We start from the raw sequence: 23,734 nt of genomic DNA on the forward strand, positions 1-23,734 counted from the left end.
TTTAGGAAACTTTGCTGTTTTTAAAAAACTAGATTAAATGATTTACATCCCAAGAAAAGTGATTGACTTGGGCTTGGGAAGTTGCATTTGTTTTGACATGAAGAAGGGAAGTGCTTAACTGATGGGAGCATTAAAAGTTCTCTGGAAATGTCAAAAACTGAGACCTAGTGAATGTAGAGACTGGCCTGTGACATCTGATCTGTGCCTTCCAGACAGTTTTGGAGACACTCTTTAAGAACAATGTTCATGATAAATGCTAATGTATGATAGATATCCCCAGAATAATATCAGTTGAGGAAAGGAAGAGCAATGAATAGTTCTGAGGTCCTCCCTAAGGCATGGGCACACACCTAAGTGGGATTGTTGGCTCAGAAGACTTAGAGGACATGCACCTCTTTGTGTAGCTTTTGTTTTCAATTCTTGCTTATAAAATGATGGAATATCAAGAGCCCTCAACACAGGAAGGACGTGGACCTGATCAATCAGGTCCAGAGGAGGGCCACAAAAATGATCAGCACCTCTGCTATGAGGACAGACTGAGAGAGCTGGGGTTGTTTAGCCTGGAGAAGAGAAGGCTCCAGGGAGACCTAATAGTGGCCTTCCTGAAGGGGGCTACGAGAAGGCTGGAGAGGGACTGTTTCCAAAGGCCTGCAGTGATAGGATGAGGGGCAATGGCTTAAAATTAGAGAAGAGCAGATTTAGGTTGGATATTGAGAACAAGTTCTACACTATGAGGGTGGTAGAACACTGCAGCAGGTTGCCCAGGGAGTGGTTGAGGCCTCATGCCTGGAGATGCTCAGTGAGGCTCAACAGGGCTCTGAACAGCCTAACCTAGTGGAGGATGTGCCTACTTACTGCAGAGGGGGTTGGACTAACTGACTTTTGGAGGTCCCTTCCAACCTAGACCATTCTATGATCCTGTAAACCCTTACTTGGACCTGTGTTTCATTGGTTGCTTCAGTACTAAGGATGCATGGAGTAGCTGTTAACTCTACTGCCTGCTCATTCTGATAGCAACTAGGTAAGTAGAGTGCAGCAGCATCTAGGGTAACGAACTCTAGAATGAGATTTCTGAAGAGCAAAATGGAAAATTGAGATCTGTTGAAAGATAATGCTGTGGTGAAGGGGTTGAGTGTTTCTGTGGGCTGCTTAGAAAGGCTGGTTTGCACACACAATGGAGGAGAAAGTACTTGGGTGGATGCATCACAGCAGTAAATCAGAATGGGACTGATCCTCAGCATTTCTTGGTGCTTGACATGAAAGTATCATGAGTTAAAACCAAAGTTAAAAAGAATTTCATCACAGAGGATCATGGCTCCTGGATGAACGGATTCTACATTGAGCATGACTGTGGACCTGGAGGTAACAAATAGCAGAGGCATGGAAAAAAACAGCTGAGAAGCAGGAGAGGCTGTGAAGTCATCTTTGGAAACTCGAAATTCAGCTGGACAAGCACCTTAGAAACATAGTTTCACTTTGAAGTTAGTCCTGCACTGAACTGAAGGTTGGATTAGTGTGGCCTCCAGGGATTCCTTCCAATCAGAATTTTGCTCTGAAACTTTGGCTTTTGATTTATCAGCTTTCTAAAATAGTTGAGCACCCCTTTAAAGAAAGCGATATCAAGGGTGGGGGGGGGGGTGGGGTGGGTCAGGAGAGCTGGAATAACTTAGCCTCAGTGAAGTGCCTAGAGATGGATTTGGATTTAAACTTTATGGGTCCCTTGTTTTAGGATCTAGGAAGGCTTTGAAAGAAGTAAAACTTTTAAGAAATTGGAAATAAACCCATAGAAATAAAGAGCTTTTTGCAAATTTAAAAGTATGTAGACCTGAGACCAAAACTGTACAGGAGCCTCTCTCCCTTTCAAGTTCTTTCTGTTGCCAACTGCCTAAAAGTTTTCCTTTGGTTAAAAAAAAAAAGTGTCTGTAGGGGAGTTTTTTATATCTGGTTTTGCTGGGATCTTGATAGAGGGAGGCAGGTAGAAAAGGCTGGCAGAATTATTTAGGAAAATGAAAATTCTTCATTAAAATCACTTGCAGAAAGTGGGGATACCAAAATGAATCTGGGTGGCAATTTGGTGTGCCACTCCCATAATCTTTAGTGGCATGTACATAGTTAGATTTGCTGTCCCTCTTCACTGGGAAAGGACTGAAGCGTGTTGCTCCATGCCTATAAATGCAAGAACAGGATAATGTTTGCCCTGTGACAGTTTCCCTCCTCACTTTTACAACTTTGAAGAAATCAGACTTTCAGGCTTCTTGTGCTGCAGGGTTTATCTAGATTTTTATCATCCTTCATCAGGATTATTAGAGAGGGTACTGGTAAGATCTAGTCCCATTCAAAGCTTTATTTGTAGGACTTCTTACTAGCCAGCTATAAAACCGCTTTTTGAAACTCATTATAAGGTTGCCAGAGACTTACCATGTGCATGTTTAGGCTAACACAGACTTCTGTCTTAGCATGGGCTTGCACAGACTTCCTTCTCATTCCCCCTTATGCAGCTTAAACTCTTGTTTTTGCTGAGAGTTGCAGCTGTGGAGAATCTTTTTTTTTTTTTTTGCTGATATGGTGGATTTTTAGGGTGTATTATTAGCTTGTTGAAATGAAACTGCTGTTGATATGAATATGAAACCAGGATGAGGTGACCTGAAACTAGGATGACTTCATTGTTTTGCCATCTATACATACTCTTCTAAGGCTATTATGTCTTGGCCATGTGCACATGGAATCTAATGAGGATTAATATGTAGGTTTTATAGCACTAATGCTGGCCAGAGTGGTAGTTCCACTTCTAAGAGGAGAAAAACCACCTATCCATCAATGTCTCATCTCTCCCTGTGAAGAGGACAGCAACTGCTGTGTCATATTTGATTCAGATGTCTCATTGAGTGGTGTGTTAATCACCAGTGGGAACTGCCAAATTGCATACAGTTTATTATATTTAGCTATAGTTGTGTACAGTCCATTCAAGAGGGTTGAACTTGATCAGGACAAGAGGCAGTGGACACACACTGGAACACGGGAGGTTCCACATAAACATAGAGGAAAAGAACTTGTTCCCTTTGAGGTTTGCAGAGCACTGGACCAGGCTGTGCAGGGAGGTTGTGGAGTCTCCATCTCTGGAAGCATTCAAAACCCACATGGATGTGTTCCTGTGTGATTTACTCAGGGGGATTGGACTAGATGATCTTCAGAGGTCCATTCCAACCCCTACCATTCTCTGATTCTCTAATCATTAAAGATGCTTTCCATCCCAAACCATTTTATCATTCTATGCATGTTAGCCAAGATTTCTAAAGTTCTTCCCTCTGTCTTCTGTTAATTGTCTTGATCTCAAAACCAGCAAAGTGTTGTGTTCTGGGACCTGCCAGCAGTATTCCCTGGTAACACCCCACTGCAGTCCCCAGCTCACTCATGGGGTAGGAATTGGCTGGTGAATATATTTGACTCCTATTGTGAATTGCCACCCTGGTGCTCTTCTTTGGTACTAAATAAACCTGTGGATTCTTCTGGAAAGAAACAAGGGCAGCTAAGATGAGGCTTGAGGATGGGAAAGGCAGTGAGGAGAACAGCAGCTACTTGACATCTGTTGCTGATTGTCCATCTGCTGTATGGGGAAAGAAAGGAAAAACTTTTCACTAATAAGCTTGCAGTGGTGTTGGAAGGAAATGGAAGCTGTGAGACCTTGGCAGTGGGTACTGGAGAAACAAGTAAGGCAGGGAAGAGACTGAGCAGAAACATTTGATCTCTGCTGAAAGAGCTAGAGGCTATTTAAAGAGGCTGTGAGAAGTGAAGGACTTGGAAAAGTGATAATATCAAATCCCTTTGCAGATAATTGCCATTGCAGGTACTCTTGAGATTTGAAAGGGAGGGGAAATTCCATTGCTTCTTCAGTACCTCCCTAGACCAAAAGCACTACCACTATTGATGGACTGAAGCCTCAAGTTCAGTTTATTCTGGTATGTCTGGCCTGTCTTCCTCACCTCAGGGAGAGGGGGAGGATTAGTAAGAAAGACAGGCAAGAAACAGCAGTAAAACTTTGATGCTCCCAGAGAGTCAGCCTCCCTGTTTCAGAGCCTACTAATCCTCTCTTAGAACTTCTTGTCTTTTTGCTTCCAAGTAGAAGCCAGAATCCTCTGTCCTTGCCATTTCTGTGCAAGGTAAAGAACATCATGACAGGCAACAAAGAGTTAAGTGTAATGGAAAATAGTTTGTCTTCCTTTCCAAGCTGATATTTGGTAGGTGGTTATTACTTGTTGTGGTGCATATGCTTCAGTCTCACAGGAGTCTTGCACAGCCCAGGACAAATGGCACTCTGAGTTATAGAAGACTCTAAAATGTATTTACACTTGGTTTGAATTTTGTAAACCAAGGGTGGGCTAGACTTTTACATGCTGTTGATCAGGACTACACAGCTTGAGGATAACAAAATGCTGGAAGAGGAAAGAGTATAAATAGAAATGCCACTTCCTTGTTGAGTAGAAGACAGACTTGTGGTCAAACCTTTTTAGATGAGAGTTTGCTGAGGTCCAGATAGGCAGATGAAGGCAGAGTTCTGAAGAAATCAAAAATCCTGAGGTTGAAAGAGGGTGGTGCTGAAGCCTGGCCTGGGGATTTCTTTTCCTGTGTAACACCTGGACGCAGTTCTTGGAAAAAGCTGCCAGTGGAACTTGGAAAATGTAGGTGTAAATCCAGCACCAGCTCAGAGGAAGGAGGAACATATATCTGACCAAGGTTTGAATTCAATGCTATTTATTTGAGCCTGGAAGAGGCTTAATGTAACTTAGTCTCCAAGGCTGAGGATTTGAAACAAGAGTTTATCTGGACAGTAGGATAAATATGTCAACTGCTTTCTTGTCAAACTTGAAAATATTTTTCCATTGATAAGTAAAGGAATAATTCACAACAAGAAGCATGGTTTTTTTTCTTTTTCCTGATAAATTTTCCGAGTGATGTCCTGCTTAAACCTTATTACATTCAGTTACAATGCAGTGTATCCTCAGCAGATTTGCAGATGATACCAAACTGACTGGTGCAGCTGATAGGTGTGAAGGACAGGATGCCATCCAGAGGGACCTGGACAGGTTGCAGAAGTGGGTTGAGGGGAATCTGATGAGATTCGATAAGGAAAAGGTTAAGGTCCTGCACTTAGGCTGGAGCAATCCTAGATACCAACACAGGCTGGGGGATGATGAAATTGAGAGCAACCTTGCAGAAAAGGACTTTGGGGTGCTGGTGGGTGAGAAGCTGGACATGAGCCAACAGTGTGTGCCTGCAGCCCAGAAGGCCAATGGCATCCTGGGCTGCATCAAAAGAGGTGTGGCCAGAGATGGAGAGAGGGGATCCTGCCACTCTGCTCTGGTGAGACCTCACCTGCAGTGCTGTGTCCAGCTCTGGAGCCCTCAACACAGGAACGATATGGAGCTGATGGAGTGGGTCCAGAGGAAGGCTGAAAAAGTGATCAGGGGGCTGGAGCACCTCTGCTATGAGGACAGGCTGAGGGAGCTGGGGTTGTTCAGCCTGGAGAAGAGAAGGCTCTGGGGAGACCTAATAGAGGCCTTCCAGTACAAGGCTACAAGAAGGCTGGAGAGGGACTGTTTGCAAAGGCCTGCAGTGATAGGATCAGGGGCAATGGTTTGAAATGAGAGGAGATTTAGATTGGATGTTAGGAACAAGCTCTTTAATATGAGGGTGATGGAACACTGGAACAGGTTGCCCAGGGAGGTGGTTGAGGTCCCATTCCTGGAGATGTTCAAGGTGTAACTCTTTCACTTACGTCTGCACCCAACTTTACCCAACATGAGCCATCTCACTGTCTTCAATTAGCTGTCCCTTTGCTGCTGACTGGCCACAGGTCTTCCCTTCCACACTTGATGAGTCTTTATCCAGCTCACTTCAGATGGCTTGCATCTTCACAAGTCTCCATGCTGCCAGCACTAAGTTCCCTTGACAAAGCCTCATTTTAGGGAGGAGTATCCTGCTGGAGTCTTTCCTTCTGCATCTTTCATGGAATGTAGGACTAGAAGGGAACACAAAAGGTTGTTCATCTTCCTTGTCAGATGACAGATGTTTCTTCAACCAACCTCTGAAACCTTTTGGAGGTGGACCCCTGTTTAGAGTGACCATTTCCTTAGGTTGTTTCAAGTGCCTTAAGTAGCCTTACTTCTGGAGAAACTGCTGTAGCCTAAATTTGGTACAATTTAAATGTATTTGCATCCTCACCCACAGCAAAGGTACCAAAAACATGTCTTAGTATCCTTTTCATATATCTGTTAACCATTTTCTCACCTCCCAAAGCTTTGCAGTTTTTCACTGCAGAGTTTGTTTACAAGACCTCTGATACATTTTCCATGCAGGTCTCTATTTTATTACAAATATACACTAATGGTTTGGCATAATTTATTTTCGTGGCTGTTACTTAACTCATTCTCTTGCAGAGCTTACAGAGTTTGGTTTTCATGCTGTTGGGGAGGGGGAATTGAAGATTAATTGACTCCCCATCTCCTTTAGTCTCCACCTCCCCATTTTTTCTCAAGAGATGATGTGAATACAGGTGCTTTGGGTTATTTTGCATGGAGAATTTCTATTTTTATAAGGAAAGATCTTGAGAAGTGTAGACCTTAATGGAATTAATGGCATGAATGGCCTACAAGAAATATAGTTTATTGATCATTCTTAAAAGACACTATTAGAAATAACTCTTGGGTATTAAAAGCATGCCCCATGATTAAGTATTGCTGCTGGTTTTCATAAGATACTTTACCAAATCTTGTGTTGTACCCAGGGCCCTGACTGTACCCAGTCCATGGGGGCCAATGACAGCATGGAGCAGGCATGCACAGACCTGGGTGTCATTGGCTTCCAGGCTAACTGGGCACAGGCAGAAGCTGGCTGCTGTTTCCCCACAGCTCCTGCCAGGTGTGCCTGTTCTAACTAAAGCTCTGGAGAAAATGGAACAGGACAGCCAAAACCACAGGCTTAGCAGAGGAGTTAACTATGGTAACTTGAACCCTTTCATTTAGAATGGCTGCTGCAGGACTCTTTAAGGATACAGGCTTTCAAAAGACTCCATTGCAGAAAGCAGTCAGTTCAAATAAAAATAAAACTGGAATTATGTGACTAAATCCTTCACCTTTCTGCACTGGCTCCTCTCACATGCTGTTTACTGAGTAATACCAACAGCAGAAGGTGACAATCCACAAAATCTTTATGACTTCTTGTGCACTCTCCCACCAACAGAGAAGATTGGAGAAACTAAGCTGGGTGGATACTTGTCCCACACCTGAGACAAACGCTGAGCTTTCTGTTTTGCTGTCTGTCTCTGCCTTTTAACAAAATTAATGATGTATCTTTCCCCTTTGCAATCAATTTAAACATTCTTATCTCTAGTTTATTGCTGTGATCTGCTTGTCTTAGACTGGTACCAGCTGCAGCTTTTGGGATACACCAAATCACATCTTTCCAGGAAAATCCTGGGAAGAGTTAGCCACACTCTGCAGTGGAGGAGGTCGGTTGCTCAGCTTGCCCAGTACTCATTGTCCTGGCACAGTCAAAATCGGACCCTTTCTCTCAGTAAGCTGCATTTCTCTTGCAGAACTCTGCACAGATACACTCTGTGTGGAGAGGAGGTTACAAATGGGGATAGAGAACCAGTGCACACGTCCTCCCAGTCTGATGTGGGACTGGGATGTGATGGATGTGTGCACCTCATATCACCCTTGCACCAGATTTTCACTCCTACTGCTATATTTCCTTTGTTTGACACTTTGACAGTATTAGGGCTTAGTAGTCCTAAAGTGTGCAAAAATAGGGGCCTATTCTTTTTTTCCTCTCTTTTTTTTTTTTTTTTTTTTCCCTTTAACTAATTGACACAGATTTGTTCCTGGATTTTGCAGACCACTTCTCAATGTGGTCTGGTTTTGTTCTGGTTTTTTTTTTTTTTTCCCCTGGTGTTCAAAATAGTAAAATGCAAAAGTGGCAACAGAGTTCCCCATTTCCAAGGATGTTGTATAATTTGATTTTAGGAAGACTCAAGACTTGATTTTTTTTTTTTCTTCTTCTATGTAAAATATGAAGGCTTTCAGTGATTTAATATGTAATTTTTCACTTTGCTAGGTGACACAATTGATGATCATAACAGAGAATCAAAGGATAAAATTTCATTTCCAGAGACCAGACCAATGTACAACCAACCTCCACAGGTAAGAGACTGTTTTCTTATACACAAGTGATGAAACTTCTATAGCAGCCCTTTTTAGAAGCATTAATGTCCTACAGAGAAGATTCATCATGCTCACACTTTCCTTGTGATCTATCATACAGGAAGCATTGCTAATTAGATGGTGATACTATCAAGGTCACCAATATTGATTTGAAAAAGAAACAGTTAGAGGGCTGCTTGTATGATATTGCTGAGTATCTTATTTTTATATTTGGGATAGGCAAGCATGAAATTGTAGCTAGAATGTTAATGAATTGCATAGAGTAATTAGCATAGTGAGTAGTGATGGAAAATGCAAACATTTACATAAGTCATTTATTTCCACAGCTACCATTGTAAGTTGCATGTTATAAATGTGTGAGTATAATAGACTGTCTTTGTGTGTTTGCTTTCTGTTTCTCTGCTGTGTGCCTGGAGATCTGGACATCTTGTTGTTCATCTGGTTTGTGTAAATATTTAATTCATGTGTACCGAAGAGGGCTTTTCAGAGTGTTTCTCCAGAAGTAGTATGCTTATTTTAGAATCATAGAACTGTCAGGGTTGGAAGGGACCTCAAGGATCATCTAGTTCCAACCTGCCTGCATGGGCAGGGACACTTTCCACTAGATCAGGTTGCCCAGAGCCACATCCAGCCTGGCCTTAAAAACATCCAGGGATGGGGCTTACACCACTTCCCTGGGCAACCTGCTCCAGTATCTCACCACCCTCATGGGGAAGAACTTCTTCCTAACATCTAATCTAAATCTCCCCTCCTCTAGCTTGGATCCATTCCCACTAGTCCTGTCATTACCTGATACTGAGCCCTCAGCCCTGTGTCAGAGCTTGTTGTGCAGAACTCAGCATCACACACAACTGCTCTTTTCTGCTGTCTGTGCTCACCATGAGTAGAGGAACCATGAGCCTCTTATGCACCTGAAATGCCAGGAGGTTTCCAGTTTCAAAAACACTTGAAAGGACGCAAAGCACAAAGGATATAATTGCAAACAGGATTTTATTTTATGCTATTTTATATTCTTTTATGTTATTTTTCAAACCTGTTTCAGAGCCAGTTAGTCATATAATCACTAACACAGTGCCCAGGCAAGGCAAGAGCAGAGCTTGCTCCAATGCAAGGCTGGGCTGTGCAAGAGAGCCTGAGGGAGCCAGGGCATGAGTGGTGTCTTGGAGGTGTGAGAGCAGCAGCAAGAACCAAGCCAAAAGGATCCAGAGAAGGCCTGACAAGAGGCTGTGCTAAGTGCTAGAGAGGAAAAGAAGCAACTCCTGGGGAACCCAAGAAGCTTCCCTGTCCTGAAAGCATAGAAAGATTCCTCTCCCCTGATGTGGGACACAAGAGCCAGCTTCATGGAGCACAAGCAACAGAAATCTGGCCAGAATGGCCTGGAGAAGTCCTGCCAAGGGGCTGTAAATTCTGCAGAGGAAAAGAAGCAACTCCCAGGGAACCCAAGAAGATTCCCTGTCCTGGGAGCATAGATTCCTTCCCCCACATGTGAGGCACAAGGGCCAGCTTCATGGAGCATGAGCAGCAGTTTCATCCTGAAGTGGACCCCAAAGAGGCCTGCCAAGGAGCTGTGCTCAGTGCTTCAGGGGAAGGCAAAACAACCCCAGGGACATCTCCTAGCACATCATGGGGGGAAAAAAGCCTTCCTCCCCCCACCTGCAGGGCATGAGAGGCCATCTTCGTGCTGCGTGGGCAAGTAACCAAGCCAAAAGGGAGCAGAGGAGCCCTGACAAGTGGTGATGCTCAGTGCTGCAGAGGAAGACAAAAAAACCCCAGGGACCAGTGCTAATCACCCCAAGGGAAAAAAATTACTTTCTAATTCCAGCAGTGATGGTCAGCTATTCCCTGAGCATGGGAGCAAGACCTGCTTCCTCCTCCCACAGGCTGGTTGGTCATGCTTCCCAAGAGATGGCCAAGCCCTAGCCCTGGTCTGATAACCACAAGCACCTCCAGGGTTGGTATTTTTTTTCTCATCTTCCAGTAGCTTTGTACAGCCTTTGGTCTTCTTTCCTCAGCCCTCACCAAGTCATTCCACTGGCTACTCGAGGGCCTTCTCTAGGATGTCTTTGGGCTGCTGCTGGGCCAGGTCTGCAACAGACACAGGAGGATGCTCCCTTTTATGCTGGCCTGAGGTGCTGTCACTGATGTTGTCAGGTGACAGCCCTGTGACATCAGGGTGCTGCCCCCCCCCTTACAGCCCTGCCCAGTATTCACCATCACTCCAGTCACTGCCCTCTGCCCAGCATTCTGCAGAGGATGTGCACCTTGGGCTGCTGGCCCAAGGCAGTCCCTGTGCCCAGGAGACCTGGGAGACTCATCCCTGCCTTTGGTGTTCATGTGCTGGGGCCCACTGCTGGGCATCCCTGATGTGTCCTCTGGCGCTCGGCTCCCAAGGACAAACCTTGTGCTGTTACCCTTCTCAAGCCATGACAGAAACCAACCCTGCAGGCTGGAGACTGCCCCTATGAGCTGGCCCTTCCCTGTGGAGCTTATGTCTGTAACCATTTTTCTCTTGTCCCGATTATCCATGAGGTTGAAGTAGTTGTGACTGTCAGTTCAAGTAAGCACCTGTAAAACATCTGAGTTTGGAAGCTCTCTTGTGGACCTCACTCAGTGTAGAGTCCTGCATCTGGAATAATAAACTGCACCAGTACAGGTTGGGAGGTGATCTGCTAGAGAGCAGTCCTGTGGAGAAGGACCTAGGAGTCATGGTGGACAAGTTCTCTGTGGGTCAGCAATGTGCCCTTGTGGCAAAGAAGGCCAACGGGATCCTGGTGTGCATTAAGAAGAGTGTGTCCAGCAGATCAAGTGAGGTTCTCTTCCCTGCTCTGCTCTGCCCTAGTGAGACCTCACCTGGAATATTGTATCCAGTTCTGGGCTGCCCAGTTCAAGAGGGACAGGGATCTACTTGAGAGAGTCCAATGGAGGGCTACAAGGATGGTTAAGGGACTGGAGCACTGCCTTAGGAGGAAAGGCTGAGAGACCTGGGGCTGTTTAATCTGGAGAGAAAACTGAGAGGGGATCTAATCAATGTCTATAAATATCTGAGGGCTGGGTGTCAGGAAGGAAGGGACAGCCTCTGCTCACTTGTGCCCTGTGATAGGACAAGGGCAATGGATGTGAACTGCAGCACATGAAGTTCTACCTCAACATGAAGAACAACTTCTTTCCTGTAAGGGTCACAGAGCACTGAAACAGGCTCCCCAGAGAGGTTGTGGAGTCTTCTTTTGTAGAGAATTTCAAGCTCAGGATGCTTTCCTGTGTGACCTGCTCTGGACTCTATGGTCCTGCTCTAGCAGGGGGGTTGGACTTGATGATCTCCAAAGGCACAGTGGTCCTTGGAAATGGATCTCCAAATAGCCCATCAGTGGAGTACTAGGTAGATTAGTTCCCCATCTTTGGGTGCTTGGATGGCTGCTGGGCAGGGATGATTACCATTTTACGGTGACAGGTTTTCTTTGAGAACAGCCTAGTGGAGTCTTCCACCAGACTGAATCAGCTCTAAGCCTGGTGTGTCAAGATTTCTCTACCAGCTGTAGCCTGGGACACACAAAGCACTGGAGGTGTTCGAGGCCAGGCTGGATAAGGCCTTGTCAAGCTGGTTTAGTGGAAGGTATCCCTGCTCATGGCATGGGGGGTTGGAACTTGACGATCTTCAAGGTCCCTTCCAGCCCAAACCAATCAATGAATCTTTCAGTTGCTGGAAACTTGCTTTCATTTGAAAATATAGTTTAGAAGATAGTAAATGCAGACTGTGGAACATAGCAGTGCTTTTAGAAGTGTGATTTGAAGAAGAATGAAGTAATACTTTGTCCACGGGTCACTTCTGTATTCAAAAGGGAAATGAGGTCGAGTCTGATTTTGGAAGCAAATGTCTTCTGGAGTGTTTTTGGTAACTGTCACTATCTTTGGAATTTCCCATTTACTTAGGAACTGTTGGATTTGTTTGTGCAATCACTGAATGTATTTTTGTATAATCTGGCATAAATTAACCTTGTGCACGAATGAAAGGTTACACTGAGACCATCTTGCTGCAACTAGCAACATGTAACAGAACTTCCTGTAACAACTGCCATACCTGCAGTCTGTATTGCTTGAAGAGGTTCTGATATTGCATGTGTTAGAGGGACTGCAGGTTCTGGAAACTTGTTGGAGGAAGAATGTTCTCAAAAGCCAACTTTAGTCCAGATAGAATCATAGAATTGCTTAGACTGGAAAAGACCTTTAAGATCATCAAGTTCAATCATTAGGCTAACACCGACAAGTCCTTCACTAAACCATATTCCTAAAGACTACACCTGTATGATTCTTAAACACCTCCAGGGACCAGGACTCCACCACCTCCCTGGGCAAACCTGTTCCAATGCCCGAGAGCCCTCTCAGTGAAGAAACTCTTTGTAATGTCCAACCTGAACCTCGCTTGGTGCAACTTGAGGCCCTTCTTGTTCTATCACTTATTTGGTTGAACAGACCAACCCCTACCTCTCTCAAACCTCCTTTCATGGAGTTATAAAGAGGAATGAAGTCTCTCCTCAGCCTCCTCTTCTCCAGACTAAACAACCCCAGTTCCTTAGCTGCTCCTCACCAGCCCTGTTCCCCAGGCCCTTCAGCAGCTGTGTTGTCTTTCTCTGGGCCTGCTACAGCACTTCAATGTCCATCTTCTACTGAGAGGCTCAAAATTGAGCACAGTATTTGAGATGCAGCCTCACCAGTGCTGATCACAGGGGCACAACCATGTCCCTGGTCCTGCTGGTCACACTATTCCTGATCCAGGCCAGGATGTCATTGGCTCTCTTGGCCATCTGGGCACACACTGCCCTGTGTTCAGCTGGCTGTCAACCGGTACCTTGAGGTTCCTCTCTGCTGAGTAGCTTTCCAGCCACTCTGCCCTGAGCCTGGAGCTCTGGCAGGGGGTGTTGTGGCCAAAGTGCAGAGCGTTTCATCATCTGCTACAGAGAGTGGGACCAGAAGCACCTGCTTTGCACAGCCCCATGTGGAGCACCCTCTCCATCTCTGTAAGTACGGATGGAGCTTTGGGAGGGTCATCTCCTGACTCTGAGGCAGTCCTAGGGAGATGCATTGTCCAGCAGGGTAATGAGTGCTCTGGGCCTAATCAAGCATGTATGATCCCACTGAAGTTGCTTCAGGCTCATGAACTAAAAGTCATAGGCACATTTTAAGTGCTCTTCTGGATTAGGGCCAAAACGCTTAGCGCACTGCAGGGCTGAGAACTTAAATTAGTCTCTCTGTGACTGTGAAATACAACAAAGCTTCTCATTTGAACTGCAACACCGTCATAACAGAAAGTGATTGTGGGTTTATTTTGTCATGCTTGAGAATTTTCCCTTTTTACAGTACACTTTCCAGATAATTCAGCCTCTCTCTGCTTTCACTGGGAATTTAAGGCTATAGACAATAACAGAATGGAAAGGTTGGGGTTTGGTATAGGAAGAGTGCTGGCAACCCCAGTAATGTGGTGGGGTTATTTTTGCTAATGAGCTGCAAAGCACATTAGTGCAACCGTGTGTTTCTGTCCTACTGTGAGAGCAATTATGTAGCATATCTATTAGGAGACATCACAAAATATTTTTGACAGATGGCATGGCTGTGAATTAGGATTTATCAAGATTATTGTATGACTGGTGGCCAGGACACCTGGGAGCATTAAACTGATGTAAGAAACAACATCCACAAAGAAATAACATTTCTGGTAATAGCTGCAGTGGTTTGATTCTCTCTGCTTTAAGAAGCAGCTCTTGTTTATTTTGTGTATGTTGTAACTTCCTGATAATCTGACATGTGCTCCTTAGCCGACAGACAGCAGCAGATTTAATGGGTGAAATCTCTACCAGTATTAAAACAAACTGCCAAAAAGGAGAGCTCTCTTTAGATTGTAAATTTAAGATTTTTTTCTCCTGCTGTGTGGGGTTTTTTTCTTCTTTATAGTCCTATTACTCCCTCAGATACTTAATAGCTACTGCCTTCTATCTAAGGAGCTTGTTATACGTTTTCTAGGGCAAGAGAGAATCCCCAGAGGGATTGCTTAATCCATAATTATCTAATTTATATGTTGTTGTTATGGCCACTCTTAATTATATACCTTGCTGTGATACTTATCATCATAGGACATCATTTTCTTTATGAATCGCAATCATTCTGCTGTGATCCTTGTGCCCTTGCTTTTCCCAATTTACTACTAAAAACTGAGAACACAGCAAGTAGAAAATCCTCATTTCCTGAAAGAGATGGAAAATTATCTGTGGTCTTCTGCATCTAAATACTGGTGTGCAGCATTTGGGGAAGTAGTGAAATAGAAGAGAATCAAATATTTTTTTGTATCTGAATTAGGAGATAGTATGCTCATTAAATTGATCTGCTATAAAATGATTCTGGAGAGATGCAAATAAGTGTTCTAGGCATCTGGTTCGGAGTCATATGAATCAATTGGAAAGACAGAAATACAAACTACCAAGGAAGAGGTAATAGGACCTGTGAGTGCACAGAGGAGGGGGGAAATTTAATTTTATTCTTGCTCTTCTAGAGAAATTAGGAAGCATTGCTCAAGTTGATCAACTTCTAAGGTACCCTAAGATACAATTCTAGGGGTTTTGGTTTTTTTTATTTTTAGAAAAATAATAAAATCAGTTGTTTCTTTCCAGACTTCTTATTGCCTTTTTTTTTTTTTTTTTTTTTTTACTAAAACCTGGCTGAATTATTTGGAAAAGGAGCTATTACAGATCATGGTCTCTTTTCACTCACCCAGCTCTTAAGTGATTGTTCAGAGGATCCTATATTTAATATCTCAAGGATGTTCTGGGCTATATTCACTGCATCATTTGGAACTTGCTACATTTGCTTTAGAGAAAGTGGGTTATATTTCAAAATAATTGACCAATATTTGTGATTGGTTTGCTCCTTTTTGGACAAAATACCGTGTCTATAGAAAATGCTGCTTACATTGGCTTTTATTTTAAGCTCTCATAAGATAGAATTCCAGTCATGGCCTGGTTAGATTAATTGTTTGTCATATGTCCTATTAACTCCAAGATCTTTCCTTTTTTTTTTTTTTAATATCTGAAGCCCTTAAAGCATATTGGTCCATATTTTCTCTCTTCTTAATTTGATATGGAAGTAATAATCAATGAAATTATCCACTCTTAGGAGGGACTGGAATAAGACTGCTGCAAGTCATGAAGCATGGACTTTTCTCTGAGTGCTGGAACCATCATAAGAAAGATCTGATGCTTTACTCAACTGTTGTATATGATCCTAATCTGTAGGAAGTGAAGTTTTAATATCTTTTAAGGAGGGTGACTGATTATCAGTGTCCCTGTCTCCAGTGGACATCTGTCTTAGCTCCCTCCATCCTTAGCTTGTAGGGTAAATCTCTGGTTGTTCTTCAAGGGGTCCATGTGCACTCACAGATTGAATGGGCATACAAAATAGAGCTGACATCTGAGAAGAAAGGCACAGTCTGTTTGTGAGCTTACTGAGAACAAAGTTAAATATCCCAGTCAGCTAGAAAAAAAAATTCAACTCTGTTACTGTGCAGTAGCACATAAACTTTATAAAGCTTCATTTTATTGTAATGTCCATCTCACTCTCTGAACTATTGAAGAGAGATTTTCATACTAGGAAGACCTCCAGAATGTGTGGACCAGGGCAATTCTGTCAGTCCTCGATAGCTAGACAGCTTAGCAGGGAAGGGAGGGTAAATGTAGATATTATATATAAATACAGCAATAAATATAACTAGAATCATAGAATTGTTTCTGTTGGAAATGACCTCCAAGATCACCAAGTCCAGCCATTGACCCAACACCACCATGGCCACTAAATCATTTCCCTAGGTGCCATGTCATAGAATGGTTTAGGTTGGAAGGGGCCTTAGAGATCATCTACTCCAACCTCTCCATTTCTTGAACCTCTACCGAGACGGTGACCAGGCTGGCCAGCATGAATTCAAACCTGACTCCTGTTACCCCCAGTATCAGATTTGGGTGGTGCCAAGTCCCAGTCCATCATGATCATCCATAAAACAGTCTGTTTCTGCTTGTCACATTGCAATGGTCTCACAAGCAAGATTTTATAAACTCTGATTTGTGCATCTGATGATCCAGGGTTGACCAGTAAGACCTGGAGGTATCTTATAAGACTATCACCTTGAGTTTTTCTCCGTTCTAAAATGAATAGTTATACTTGTTGTGTGTGCCACATGATACCCAGCTGGGGTTATCTCAGGTGCTTGGTGATCATGGTTCACATCAAGAATGGTATGTCCATTGTATTTTTCTTAAAGGGAAGCATTATATTTTTAGATACAGAGGAGTGGAAATTGAGTGATGTGAATTACCATGGTTGTCACCAACTTCCTCTCTGAGGTCAGGTCTAAAAACCCAGTGCAGTGCTTCCCTGTAGCAATTTGGAAGTGTGCAGTGCTGTTGGACACTTTGTTTAACTTCGGTTGAGCTTTCATGGCAACAAGAACTGAGGAAGCCTTACTTGCAGTCTTTCAGGATGGGATTTGAATGTTCTATCTGTCCAGCCAATACATGGAAACACAGCAAATGGGTTGGAGCATCCCTCCCTCCCACAGCCCTCCCTGCCTGTGAAGTCCAGAGTCAGGGTAGTAAGATTTGAGCAACAGAAGGATAAAAATCACCTCCTGTAGGCAAAGAATGCCAGGCAAACATGATCTATTTTCATTGTTTAGGGCCTATAAATGGCAGTGCACATACTTACATGTAAAATGTTCATTAAACAGTGAAATTGGCCTCATTGGCAGCCACTTCATTTTGAGAACCAGGCTTTTGTAAAGGAACATACATTCCAAATAATGACCAAGGCACATGGATCCAGAAGCACAATTTGCATACCTCCCTATTTAGTTTAGGCAGACTCACTGTATGCTTGACTTAATTACAAGCCTATTCAGTTACACTGGGTGGTTATTTGTAGCAGGAGATGCTCAAATTGGATGCCCAGATGTTCCCATCACATTTTTTAGCCCTCCTGTAATTTTGGGATTTTCTGACTAGCTTAATCCCCAGATAAAACTCCTGATTATCCTATGTCTCTTGCTCAAACACATGTGCTTGGACTAAAAGCCAGTAATGATGGTTCACTTTGCTGCTGTCAACAAATTGATTGGTCAGTCACCCTGCCTCTGGGAGAGCAACCCTTCTGGGCTTTCCAAATATTAAAATTGATCTAAAATGCAATGTAGATCATACATCACTCGATGAGTCTCTGTTCTAATACAGCCTGATGGTACTATGATAGTTATGACGTGATGCATTAGCAAGAAATGGTAGCTGTAAGACTGTAGTAAAGGGCAGCTTATTAATGAATCTAAACTCCAAGTAGGGAAAATAACAATGGGTTTAGGTTAGTTTCAGTCCTACTTCCTGGGGTGGAGGAAAAAAAAAAAAACAAAACAAAACCAAACATAAAACCCACCACAAACATCAGTGAGCAATCCAATGGAAAGGAAATATGAAGTGAAAACGGTTTTATTTCAGTCCAAAATGCTAATATTGGTAAAAGAGGAATATGTTTCTGTACTTCCCATCAGTGTGGGTGGACCCTTTCACCACAACGTGCTACTGCTGTCATTTCTGCCTTGAAAGACTCCCCCAAACTTCACAACTCCTCAGTTGTATCAGAGTTGTGAAAGACTGTGCATTGGGTTGCAGATTTTATCTAAAGCACAAAACTGGAAATTATTTGCTTGTAAATTTCAGGGTTCTAGTGTGGAAATACAATTTGTAGACCTGCTTGGTAAAAACCAAATCTCTTTTAAAAGCCAAAAAAAGTACCTTTCTTCCTTTTCATTATGGTCAAATTATCTTCCTTCCATAGAGAACCAGGAGGCTGAAAGAGGCCACTTTACTTGAAAGAGATCGTACTATCACAGAATTGTTTTGTTGCAAAAGACCTCTAAGATCATGAAGTCCAACCTTCAACCTACGACCACCTTGGCCATTAAACCACATCCCAAAGTGCCATGTCCACACGTTTCTTGAACACCTCCATAGCAACCTAATAAGATGACCAAAACTGGTCTTTTACTGATTTGATTCCTGCATCTCAAAAGCCCAAGCAGTAGGTGCTGAGGGTAACTAAGTCTTGTTACTCTTTGTAGATAGGAGCTTTGCAAGCTCTTTGCTGTTTGCTGAAGGTGCTGTTGAGTAGTGCTGCAGACTGTGTATGGAGGAACTTGAAGTCAAATATCCGTCCTTCGTTTCTCTTACTGCCTTGATTGTCTATGGAGAGAGCAGGGGGAAACTTGTGTTAGGAGATACTTGCCTAATGTTTTCAATAGGACACGTTGAGAGTCTTGCTTCATGAGTGGATTTTAAGCAGCACAATGAAAACCTCAGAACAAAGCACTTAGTGCAGCAGTTTTCATTCATGCATTGTGCATGCACCCTCCCCGGAGGTGTTCAAGGCCAGGTCGGATAAGGCTTTGAGTAGCTTGGTCTAGTGGAGGTGTCCATGCCTATGGTGGGGAGGTTGGTACTAGATGATCTTTAAGGACCCTTCCAACACAAGCCATTCCATGAATCTGTCTGAGAATCCATTTATGTTCCAGACTGAAGAGAGAGACTGTTAGGAAGATCTAGGGGTTTAGTTACATCACAAAACTTCTGAAAGCATGGTTGAAGATGTTGGCAGGTATTGCTGAAGGAAGCTTCACTTAGGTTCAGACTAGTAATTCTGTTTTGTACACTCTAATTAACTTTTTCCTGAAAATCAAATCCAAGATAATTTGCTTTTTCTTCCTTCTTATTGTGGATGGAAATTGTTATCCCTCTGTTTTTTTCCTCTTGTTGCTACTAATGTTCGGGGGAGACACTTCATGGATGTTCCTGACTATGTCAATTATTCAAGGAGTACTGCTTCCAGCTCTGGAGCTGTCAGCCCAGGAAGGAGCAAGTCTCCAGAGGAGAGCTACAAAAATGATCAGGGAGCTGGAGCACCTCTGCTACAAGGACAGACTGAGGAAGCTGGGGTTGTTCAGCCTGGAGAGAAGGCGGCTCCAGGGACAACTTAGAGCTGCCTTCCAGTACCTGAAGGGGGCCTATGAGAAGGCTGCAGAAGGACTGTTTGCAAAGGCTTGCAGTGATAGCATGAGAGAAAATGAAGTTAGAGAAGAGGAGATTTAGTATTGGATGTTAAGAACAAGTTCTTTACCATGAGGCTGGTGGAACATTGGAACAGGTTGCCCAGAGTGGTAGTTGAGGTCCCATCCCTGGAGATATTCAAGCTCAGGCTCGGGGCAGCTCTGAGCAACCTGATCTAGTTGGGGATGACCCTGCTCACTGCAGGGTGGTTGGACTAGATGCCCTTTGGAGCTCTCTTACTACCCAGACCGTTTTACGATTCTCCGATAAATCCCACCATGTTGAAAAGTTACGTGGGGTTTGTATTGCATCAAGAATTAAGATAACAGCAAAATAAATGTGAGTAGTTTGTGCTCGTGGATGACACTGAAGTTAAAGAACAAATCCATTATCAGCATTAGATTTCTCTGTTCATTTTGCAATATATTGACTTGTCCTTCACTTGTGATTTGTGGCTGTGGAATGCACTGCTGGGTATCTGTCGCTGCCTGCATTTTCAATTACGGTTCTTCTGGCTTGCAGTTTACTGACTAGAGTCATTTTCATGAACTTTTTAATCTTTCAGCATACATAGTGCAGAAAAATAAAGAGAAAAAACCAACACATCTGGCCTTGATAGGAACATTCCTTGGCACTGGCAGAAGCACAACGTTCTGAACACTCTTCGTGTTGCTTATTATGCTATGTGAGATCTTTGCTATGAATAGCTTCCTTAGTGCTTTGAAGGAACAGAGGAACCAGATAAACTGTTCCTTACTAAACCAACACCTCTCTTTCTTCTAAGATAATTCTTACCACACTGTTCATGTTGCAGAGGGGAATGTTGTCCAAAATTCACCTGTTAGGACAGTGCCCTAAGCTTAGGGGCCTCCAAATAGGCACAGAGAGGCCACAAAAAAGATCAAGAGAGGTTCTCCTCTTCTACTCTGCTGTGGTGAGGCCTCGTCTGGAATATTGTGTCCAGTTCTGGGCCCCTCAGCTCAAGAACGGCCTCAGGGAACTGCTTGAAAGAGTCCATTGCAGAATGTCTCCCTTGTGAGGAAAGGCTGAGGGAGCTGGGGCTCTTTAGCTTAAAGAAGAGGGGACTGTGGGATAACCTCATTCATGTTTATAAAGATGTGCAGGGCAGTGTTGGAGGATGGAGCCAGGCTCTGCTCAGTGATGCCCAATAATAGGACAAGGGGCAATGGGCGCAAGCTGGAGCAGAGGAGGTTCCACGTGAACATCAGAAAAAAATTTTCACTGTGGGGGTGACAGAGGCCTGGAACAGGCTGCCCAGAGAGGTCATGGAGTCTCCTCTGTAGACATTCCCCTCCTGGTTGCGTTCCTGTGTGGTCTGGCATAGGTGACCCTGCTCCAGCAGAGGGGTTGGACTGGATGATCTTTTAAGGTCCCTTCTAACCCCTAACATTCTGTGACTCTGCGAACCCTGCTGCTGGGAGGGCATAAATGCTGAGACAGCTCTTCAAATATCACATTCTAAAGTGCTACAATTGGTTGGGATATCAGGAAAGGTAGAAGTGTAATTATTTTAATTCTGGTGGCAAATGAAGGTGGCTTAATAAAGATTTAGAATTCTGTTCTCCTCCTTTGTGCTTTCTCTTAGTTCTCCGTATCTGTCTGCATGTTGGACCTTATCCCTGTTTTTTCAGTTTTATGGTTTGCCATGGCAGATGCCGACCTTTGAGATGTTCAGGTCTCTCTTTGGACAGTTACTGAATGGAACAATTAAATGCTAGAAATTAGGAATAAGTGAATAAAAGGATAAATTAAGAATAGAAATATCATTACAGAATTTTGGCTCTACTAAGTTCAGTATATTTGCTAACTTTGTTATCAAACCTCCTCCAAGTATTTCTTGTGCCCAATTGTTGTGAAAGCAAAAACAGAACCTTAATTTTGTTCTGATTTGTGAAATTGTTAACAAAAAAAAAAATTTGTTCTTCCAGGGTGAGCAGAAGAGGTAACTGGTTTAGATGGTAGATCTGCAGTCTTTTGTGGTACTGAAGAATACTTTTAGGGTAGAATTACATTTGTGTTTCATAAATAAATCTGACAGGCACCTCTAGTATCTGCTAGGATAGTAAAACTAACACATTTTAACTGTGGAACGTTTGGAGTACGCAGAGTTCAAATGGCAGCCTCACAGTTCTTCCCCTCTGCAGAGATTAACATGTTTAGGTTTAGCTCTTGGAGAGGGCACAGAGCTTGTACCAATCACAGAAAGTCTGTCCTGCATTTGAAATACTGAATTGTTAGAGAAGGAGCTAGTTCTAAATAATTACGCTTTCCTAATTTCCTAATGTGCTTTGATGCCAGTAAGGATGTGCAAATGTCCATCGTTATTGGCACTCAGAGTGTGCTTTAGCAAAGATTCCCCTGCTGTTCTCTTCAGGCCAGGATAACGCTGTAGGGAGCTTTGCTGCAACAAAGCAGAACTGTAGATTGTTAGGGGTACTTTTCACTCTTTCTTTAGAATTTTTTTCTTTAATATTTCAGCAATGTTAACCTCACCTTGACTCCTTTCTAGTCCAAGGAGCAGCTGAAAAGCATACTTTGAGGAAGAAAATGAAAAAGAAATAGTGAAAAGGAAAATTAAGAAGAAAAATGCTCGAAATGTATGTCACAAATCAGTAAAACTATTCTTAAATGCTTATTTTTCAATCTGGTTCTGTTTTACCCTGAGCAGCAATATTGATAAATGGGGAGGAACCATGCTACCTACTAATCACATAACATTTGTACAAGGAGCAGGAGCTCTTTAAGAAAGACAAATCACTGCTGTATTACAGAATGAGAAGCATAACAAGCAGGGAAACAAGAGCCCAAAGCAAATGGAAAAGCTGATTTCCATTGACAGCCATTCTTGCTCCTAAAAGCCTCTCCAAGGACTCGCTCTTAGCCTGAAGCTTTCAGCGTGGAAGCGTGCCCTGCTGCAACCACTGACACCACCAGTCTTAGGCTAGTGTTACAATCCCACTCACTGACTGACTGCTGAGAAAGAAAGCAAGCCACTAGAAGCCATTTGGATGTGGCAACAAGCTACTGCAAGGTCTCCAGCACTGCTTCTTCCATTTACTTTTGTTCTTCCCAGATAGAAATAACTTTTTTTTTTTCTCAAGTCCCTGGAGGGGATGCTGGCTAAGCTTTTGAGTGAGCATTAGAAGAATAGCAGCTCTTAGGATTCACATGAAGTTTTCTAAACCACCTCAGGCATATGTATTGTGCTTATCTGGGTGGGTTTCTTCCCTTCTTACACAGAATCACAGACTGTTAGGGGTAGGAAGAGACCTCCAGAGATAATCAAGTCCAACCCCATTGCCAAAGCAGGATCACCTAGGGCAGGCCATGTAGGAACGCATCCAAGTGGGTTTTGAAAGTCTCCAGAGAAGGAGGCTCCACAATCTCTCTGGGCAGTCTGCTCCAGGGCTCCAGGACCCTTACAGTAAAGAAGTTTGTCCTCATGTTGAGGTGGAACTTCCCATGTTCCAGTTTATTCCTTGTATTACTGAGCACCATGGTAAAGAGCCTGGCACCTTCATCTTCATACCCGCTCCTCAGATATTCATAGACATTAATAAGATCCCTTCTCAGCCTTCTCTTCTCAAGATGGAACAGCCCCAGGTCTCTCAGTCTTCATAGGAGAGATTTTCAAGTCCTTTCATCATCCTTGTAGCTTCTGTTAGACTCTCTCCAGTAGACTCTTGTCTCAAGAAGGTGGTGCATACTTATTGTAGTCTTGGGTATGGAGGTGTTTTGTTGTTGATATTTTGGGTTGTTTTTTTGGTGACATTTAAAAACTATCCTGTCACATACCATTTTCCCTCCTCCAGCAAGGTTTTGCTGATCCTTTCCTCCTAGCTTAAAGCTTTGCATACAAAGTGCTAAACATTCAGAGCACCTTGCGAACACTTTTTCTTCTTCCTTCTGTTCCTCTTTGCCATTGCTGTTTGTTTTTGAAAAGTGAATCATTGTCCTCAATGGAGATGCTCACTCTGGAATTTCTACACGTTTTCTAAAAAGGCCATAAAAACCATCACTGAAACACAATTGGAAGAGCAATCCCCTAAGACAAGTTCTGTTTCTAGATACATCACAAGTAACTGCACAATGCTCCCTAAATCCTGAGTTACATTGTGCTGCACTATTGGTGCAATACCACAAAATTGCCTGAAATCATATTTCTGTATAGAATCATAGGATGGGATTGGAAGGGACCTCAAAAGGTCATCTAGTCCAACCCCCTCTGCGGTCAGCAGGGACACCCTCCACTAGATTAGGTTGCTCAGAGTCCTGTCCAGCCTGACCTTGAGTATCTCCAGGCATGGGGCCTCAATCATCTACTTGGGCAACCTATTGCAGTGTTCCACTACCCTCATGGTAAAAAAACCT

General features: G+C 43.3%; 1 protein-coding gene across 1 annotated transcript in view; it reads left to right on the forward strand.

The window, feature by feature from the left end:
• The window catches only part of UMAD1 (UBAP1-MVB12-associated (UMA) domain containing 1), a 78,597-nt gene that overhangs the window by 50,677 nt on the left and 4,186 nt on the right, over positions 1-23,734 (forward strand). The window contains exon 2 of the mRNA XM_054385133.1: positions 8,113-8,198. Within this exon, the coding sequence (XP_054241108.1) occupies positions 8,113-8,198 (86 nt within the window). The remainder of the gene's footprint in view (positions 1-8,112; positions 8,199-23,734) is intronic.

The sequence above is a fragment of the Indicator indicator genome, chromosome 11, assembly GCF_027791375.1.
Source record: "Indicator indicator isolate 239-I01 chromosome 11, UM_Iind_1.1, whole genome shotgun sequence".
Lineage (NCBI taxonomy): Eukaryota > Metazoa > Chordata > Aves > Piciformes > Indicatoridae > Indicator > Indicator indicator.